This window comes from Silene latifolia, chromosome 8 (genome assembly GCF_048544455.1).
Source record: "Silene latifolia isolate original U9 population chromosome 8, ASM4854445v1, whole genome shotgun sequence".
Lineage (NCBI taxonomy): Eukaryota > Viridiplantae > Streptophyta > Magnoliopsida > Caryophyllales > Caryophyllaceae > Silene > Silene latifolia.
Genome location: NC_133533.1, coordinates 82,558,060 through 82,565,900, shown reverse-complemented (window position 1 = coordinate 82,565,900; position 7,841 = coordinate 82,558,060). Strand labels below are relative to the sequence as shown.

The following is a 7,841-nucleotide window of genomic DNA, read 5'->3' as shown; positions in this document are numbered from 1 at the left end:
GTTGTGACTGTTGGTTGTTGTTGAGGAGACGGAAGACGGTTGGGAGACTGTCTTCTGCCTGGGTCCCCTCTTGGAGCTTTCCCACTCCAAGAGGGATGCGTACATCAATGACTTGAGTTTGGAGGGACGCGTGTGGTTGAGACACGACGTCTGGAAGGGGATCCGGTTGGCTTCCGGACCCGGTACGTTTGGGCATGTCTCGGTACATGTTTGTGGATATTGGTATGTCTGGGCGTGTCCTGGTACCAGTGTGGGTGTGTCTGGGCGTGTCCCGGTACCGTGGTGGAGGTTGCTTGACAGTGGTTCAATCATATCATGGTCACATTGTATGTTCACACACTCGAGTCGTGTCACACTTTATTTATTTATTGAAACTGACGTTGTGTGTCTGTGCATTGTCACCTATCTCTTTTGGGGTGGCCTGTGTCGATCCATATGATATCCATTGGTCATATAGGGAGCAGGTTATGTTCAGGTTGTTTGGATAGTACGCGGAAGACGGGACGAGCTTGATGATATCACGAGACGAGTCTAGTTGGCTAGAAGAGTATAAATGTCACGAGTTGTATTTTATTTATTCATTTGTTTACGTTTATGTAAATCATTAAACATTACATTAATAAAATGTTCTTTGATTGAAGTTTTGAAACCCTACCTCGGGAAACCGAGATGGTAACGCTCCAATTATCTTGGCCGGATAGTTAGGGTGTTACACGTAGGCTGAATGAAGGTAGACTCTCGGTCAACCGTGTCGAACGCTCACCCGTCTGGGGCAAATTGATAGGACACGTTCATGCAGCCTGAACCAAACAACGCATGTAGGTCATAAAGTCAGGTCCCTTTTTTTTCGGTCAACTATGCCGGACACAATGTTGTCAGGATCGGGATTCTACTTTGGATCGATGGGGATGGTAGAATCGAATTGGTAGAATCGAATCGTAGAATCGTAAGATTCTACAAACTCACCATTTATAGTTTTTTATTTGGTAAAAACATATCATTGAAGATCAAAATACGCATTTATTAATATTTATCCATAAAATATTGATAATTAATGATTTTAATATTATTATATGAACATGTTTCTACAACTTACCTGAAAGTTGAGTTTTACGATGTCATTATATAAAAATATATATTAATTTTTTTACTATAAAATCGAATCGTAAGATCGTATTATGATTCTACCTCTAGAAATTTTCAGATGATTAGGATCGTAAGATTCTACAACCATGATAGAATCGTAAGAGCATTTTTAGATCGTAAAATCGTAGAATCGTAGGATCGAATCGGGATTCTGACAACAATGGTCGGACGCCCACCCATCTGGGGCACGTTCATGCAACTTGAACCAAACAACGCATGTGGATCATAAAATACATCTTTTTTCACCAATCAAAAGGTAATGATCATCTATTCATCTATCCACATAAACACTCTCTTTAGAGTAAAACTATCCTAACCCCAATCTCAAGTAGGGTCCCGACTTTACTCACACATACTCGTACTTACTTAGGCATTAGAGAGGGCGCCTCGGTACTCCCCGAGGTCTTGTTTGTCACGTGCGCAGGCAACATCCGAAGGGAGGCAACTACTAGCTTGAAGCATAATTTCGAGAGGAACGCGTTGACTTTGAACCGATCCGAGCGATGCCGACTTGACTATTTTGACCAAAACAATGATTAATGTAATTGTTTTTCACAATACATATTTTACTCAATACATGACCTCTTTAACATTAATTTCCATTTACATACTCTTATACCTAAAAAAACACACTAACCCTAGTTACTTCAATTCCCAAAAAATCAACCTCAAGTAAATCAATTCAGTTCTGAAACGTAATATAAATGTAACTCATGTCAATGTCTCAAGTAAATGTGAAGCAATTAAATCATTTATTTGTTTGATGAAATGCAAGTTATTGAACAACATAATGGTTTCTTCTATTTATTTTACAATAGTCATTTATTTTATTATAGATTTGGGGGTTTACAAGTGTTTGGCTTGTACGTCATTATATAATCATTCGGCCGATATCAACTAGCTTAGTTAGTAAAGTCATGAGAAGTGATACTTATGACTTGGGTTCAAAACTCGTCAGCATCAAAATCACCCTTATGGCGCCTTTACACCCAAAAAAATTATACAATCACTAGTTGTTGCACCGCGCCCTATCGGGCGCGGTGCCCCAATTTGGCAAAACAGTATGACCCTATATTTAGGAATTTTTAGATGAGGAAATAAGTGTCGCTTTGAATGTTTTTGAATTCACGGTGGTTTAATTATAGGGTTACACGGTGGTTTAGTTATAGGGTAAGTAACGTGAAAACACATCGTAAATGTTCGAGCTACAAGGTGGAATTAAATTGCCAGCAGTCACTACTAACCCGCCAAGCTGGTTGTTAGGCTGGCCCATGCTAATATCGTTGCTTGCTATTAAACTACCCAAAAGTAATTGTTAACCTGTTGGGTTTGGCAAGTAGAAATGACTATATAGTTAACAAAATGACGAGATAATTTGGTATCATCGTACCATAAGATGGTTACCGTGCCTTCCATCACATTAAATGCAGTAATAAAATGTTGCCTAGTTTAGAAAACACAAAATCCAAAAGCAAACAAAGTTTGTTTGTCTACCAAACCCCAGGTTGTAATTGAGCTCAGTAGAGTCCCTTTTGTATTGATCTGAACATGGCCTAAACGGAGCATTTGCAATTTCTTAGATAGTTAGACTCCATTGTACACCAATGCTTCCTTGTGACCCTCGATCTGGTCTCCCAATAGGCACCACACATTATTCCGCCCCTGTATTGGAGTTCTTTAAAGTAACTTCCAGCCACCACTCCACCGCCGACTCCGTTGTCTCCTGAATCAACCTTCGATTACCAGCCAGCAGTAAAAATTGGTGTTAGTGGTAATAATCAACTATACCGACGCAGCTCTAATCAAAGCAAACCCATCCTACTAAAACTTGTGTGGGTGTGAATGTGTCGTACGTGAGTATGTGAGGCGAGACACATCTTCTACGAAGACAATTTATGTACACCTACACCAAAAGCATATAAAATCGTGGTTTCTACAATTTACGATGCTACTTCGTACCCTCCCAATATATTCATGCTCATCTAAGTTGGACTGCCCAATAGATAAACATTAGGGAAGATCATTCTAAAACATGGTGAGGCCAATTACGGTATAATGTACCTTAAAGGGCTAATGGTTGCATATAACCAGCAAAATGACCAAACTATGGCAATTAAAAAACATAGCAACCAAACTACGACAATTCCCAAGTCCACTGGCCTACACCAAATAGCCTAAAAGTAAATAAATAATCCGCAAGTTTAAACCCAAATAGAGCCAACTAATTCTTTGAACAAAAAGTGATCAGATCATAAACTTCTTAAAATTCTAAGTTGACAGACTTTAATTATCAGTAACATCACAAATTATCGATAAGGTAAATTTTCAAAAGGCTAAGCAGCAAACCTGTATTTATTTTTGGCTCGAGGAAGTTTCCATTTGTTCCTGACTTTGCGCATCCGCAACTCATTGCCTAGTAAAATTGCACATATTAGGGTTTACCATTCATATGTGACAAAATGCCAATTGTAAAACACAAACCTCTAGAAGTAAGAACTTGTAATTCAATTTGCAAACCACCCAAAAAAACTAATGATCAAAATAAAGAGCATAAAAAATACAGGAATCAACAGGGCACCACAACAAACGAAGGTTCACATTAATGGTTAAAATCTGTGACACACAGACACGCCAATTTGTCAAAACGGTGTGCGCTAATATTTAGGAGTTACAGGCGCATTGCTAATAACGTATCTGGAACGGTGGGCTAACCATAGAAGTGGCCAACGTTTTGTGCACCCTACCGGTTTGACACTTGCCTTGGCATAAACATAATACACCCTAGAAACTCTGTTCAAATTTGCTTTGTTTATCTGCTGTTTTTTTGTTTGGATTTTCGCAGCGCATGTTTATGTGCACCTGTGTGGTGAGAAACGTCATCTGAAGTGTTACATGAGGTATAAAGAAACATTGCCATAGGCGGCAGTTACGAAGCATACCCGTAGCTAATTAGTTAATTTTTAGATGATCTCAGCCAGCCTTAGGGCATCGTATGAAACAATGTTTTTGACGCAATTGTTTTCAACACCCGGAGGCCCTGTTGCTCTGATCACTGTAACCTGCTCCGCTTTGCGTGCCCTCGAAATTGCAACGTATAGCTGGCCATGTGAAAAACACGGGCGTGGGAGGTATACAACAACTTGGCTTAGAGTTTGTCCTTGGCATTTGTTAATTGTCATTGCAAAACTAAGCTTTAAAGGGAATTGGGTCCTCTGAAACTGGAACGGGTAGGACGCTGATGGAGCCGGGCGAAGTTTGATGCGTGGGATAAAAACATGCTCTCCTCTGTGGTGGCCAGTTGTAATTACACATTCAACCGAGTTCGGGTAGAATCTTTTGCAAATGAGACGCGTGCCATTGCAAAGGCCATATGACGGTTGGATGTTCCGCAACAAAATCACTGGGCAGTTTTCCTTTAGAATCAGATCGTGGGGACTCATACCTCCCGGGCAGAGCTTGTTTATAAATTCAGCAGGGTAAACATTACAGTGGTCGTCGAGCATTGAATCGTAACTTTTGTAGCTAATAGGCTTCCCAGGGAACTTTTCTATTAAGATATTGTTTATAGCATCAACATCATCATTCAGTGGAGTTAGTATTGCTCTGGTTGTGAATATGTCGGAACTAAACTCCTGCATATCAAGTTCCGGAAATACTATTGATGTGAGATCCGTAATAGGATTCGGGCTAACATCTTCGGGCTTTCTGACTATCCCTTGCGGTAGCTGTATGTATTCGCTTTCTTTAGTCTGTAGAGCTCCATTCCCAAGTGAAAGCAAGAAAGAGGCGAATGCTGGATCAGCTTTTGCTCGGAGGTTTTCGGTTAGCCTAAATTTGATAAACTTAGGCCAGAGTGTTGAGCTGACCAAGCTAGCTTCAACGATTTCCCGTTGTGACTTACCTAGTACAACTGGAAGTATCTGCCGGAAATCACCTCCAAAAACCACAACCTTACCTCCGAAAAGCAAATCTGGCTGGCACAAGTCTCGTAGCAAAAGGTCAAGGGATTCTACGTTTTGCTTGCGTGCCATTGAAGCCTCGTCCCATATGATCAAGCTAGTAGCCTGTATTAAAGCTGCAAGACTACTTTGCTTGGGCACGTCACAAGCGAGGGGACGATCGGAGTCGAGAGCAATTTTGAAACGGAGTGAGTCGTCCGCCCGAAGGTATGTTAGAAGCGGCGATTCCGATGTAGCCGTTGGTAAGACAATTTTCCCCATTAAGCGTAATTCAGCATACAGAGCATTGTACAAGAAAGTCTTACCAGTCCCACCCGGACCATCTACAAAAAAGGCTCCGGGTTTCCCCTTTTGCACATGCTCCATTATTGTGTCAAACGCTGCTCGTTGGCCTACATTCAGCATAGGAAGGCATGCTCTGCATTCGTCTGGTATAGGCGCGTCAAGTGCATCAATAATATCTCGAGTACGTCTGAGTTCGTCATCATTGCACGTGTCTAAGTGGTCCAGGCCAAAGAACTTTAATGATTTGCCCATCGACTCTAAATATTGTTCAACTGAACGTGCCGTCAGTTGCTTCACTTTTTGGGGTTCGTTCGGATATTTGTGGCGGTAATCTTCTGACAGCTCATCATAGTGCTTTACCCATAACAAGGTTGGGTCCCTTGGTTGTGCAAAAATTAGGAGTGTTGAAAATAGTCGTCGAAGCGCAACTGGCATCTGCACCTGACACGCTTCAGCGAGGCACAACTCAGCAGCGTCGTCATGTTCAAGGAGACCGTGCTTTAAAGCTGCTTCTTGGAACGTCGCACACTTGTACCCGTTAACCGTAAGTAGTGAGTCGAATGAGGTAGGGCCGCGTATATGTAATAGTAGCAGTCTCAAGAAATATCGTTCTCCTTCAGCAGGGGCCACGAAGACAATCCTACCAATGACAGTAATCTTTCTTATACGCTTAATCCATTGTTTTAGTCCCGTGTCCCAACGATAATGTTCGGTAAATTCACCATATAGTAGTTTTGGACAATCTTTCTGGGCACTTTCCCGAAAAACTCGAAGAGGCGTCCGCGTTCTCTTGTCATTGGCTAAAACACTGGCAAGGTTCTCATTTGGCCTAAGGCAAAGCGTTTGCATATTTGGCAGGTGTACTTGAAGTGGCATGACAGGGGGTTGGATCTCAAAAAGGTCAAACCCGAAGATTCTCCACGCCGCTTCGCATGGGGACACCCATCGGCCTGACTGAAATTGTTGTATCTCATCAATTGATCGTGTTTCGACGCCATCCACGACGCTGAACGAAATCTTGTCATGGCCCTTGTATACATATTTATATAGGTACTTAACAGCATGCATTGTTGAGCATACCTCGACATTCAAATGACAATCAAAGAGGGATAATAGGTAGGGGTTATAGGGTATGACCCATCTGTTGTCCAATGTAGCCTTACGAATGACTGCTGTTTCGCCCATGTCCCGCCTCATGTAAACAGGATAGCCTACACAGTTATTTGTTGTTTCAGTTGCAAAGGCTTTGGGATACTCGTACTTGCAACTCCCTAGAGTTTTTTTGTGCTTCATGCATTGACAATCTGGATTCAGTTGACCACAGGGGCCATGCATCATATGCTTGAGCACCGAGCTGCGCAGCGAAATGTTGCTAGCTGATGGAATTTCGGCAGACACAAATTTGTCAAAATCGGCAGGGCATTTGAGCTTGTCTCCCGGCTTAAGTATTATGAGGAAATGGGCATGAGGGAGCCCTCTCTTTTGGAATTCAACAGAATACACAAAAGCAGCAACTTCTCCAAAGACTTGTTTGTCCACAATTTGTTTTTTTAATGCTAAGAGTTTTGCCCGAAAAACCCTAGCAACTAAGTCCGGCCGGTTTTGTGCTTCTTCCCCTGGTGCTAACTCTTTTTTAATTTCAGGCCAGTTTGCATTGCACGTCATGGTCACAAAGAGGTCAGGTTTCCCGTATCTTTGTACAAGGGCCATTGCATTAAGGTAACGTCTCTTCATGTCCCGAGGGCCACCTAAAAATGTAGGTGGCAGAATCATTCTCTTTCCAATGTTTGCTGCAGAAACCTCGCCAGCATCCACAGTGTCGAGTATACCTTGGTACAACTCGGCCCTTATTGTTTCTTGGTTGTGTCTGAAATAATCGAGCCTTGTATTTTCAACCTTAACATACATGTCCACTATGTATTGTTGAAAGCAGCGGCCAGCTCTTAAAAGCATATTACCAGGGCGGTTCTTTAATTTATAGCTGTAGTAGCGTCTGCAAGATACAACTTTTTCTCTATTCCCGTGACTCTGCACCATACCTATTATATGATGTAAGTTTATGAAGTCAGTGGCGTGTCAAAGGCATGTTCGAAAAGGGTCTATTTTTAACAAATGAAGTAAGTTAGATAGTGACAGCATACATACGGTTTGATTCATCCTCTAAGAGGCTCTCAACTGTGTATGTGGGATCTAAGATTGGCATTTCAGACGCTACGGTAGCTGAAGGAAGATCGTCCCTTTTTTTCTTTTTTAGACCCTGTACCCATCCACATTCCCCACATGGGAAGAGTAATGGATACTGTAAAGGGTCGTAACAGCCGTAGTAATGCATGATTCTGTGTGAATCATTGGCCTTACCAGTAACAGATATGTGTGGGGTACTGGACAGACTGGAAGACGAGCTTTCAGTCCATATAACAGCGACCTCGTCGGAGGTAGGTGCATTGTACA

The 7,841-nt window shown here is 42.0% G+C and overlaps 1 protein-coding gene across 1 annotated transcript; it reads right to left on the bottom strand.

Annotated features, from left to right (window-relative positions):
- Positions 1–4,106: 4,106 nt before the first annotated feature.
- LOC141595432 (uncharacterized) lies at positions 4,107–7,427 on the bottom strand. The gene has a single exon (XM_074415398.1). It carries the CDS (start codon positions 7,425–7,427, stop codon positions 4,107–4,109), a length of 3,321 nt encoding a protein of 1,106 aa, XP_074271499.1.
- Between the last annotated feature and the right edge of the window lie 414 nt (positions 7,428–7,841).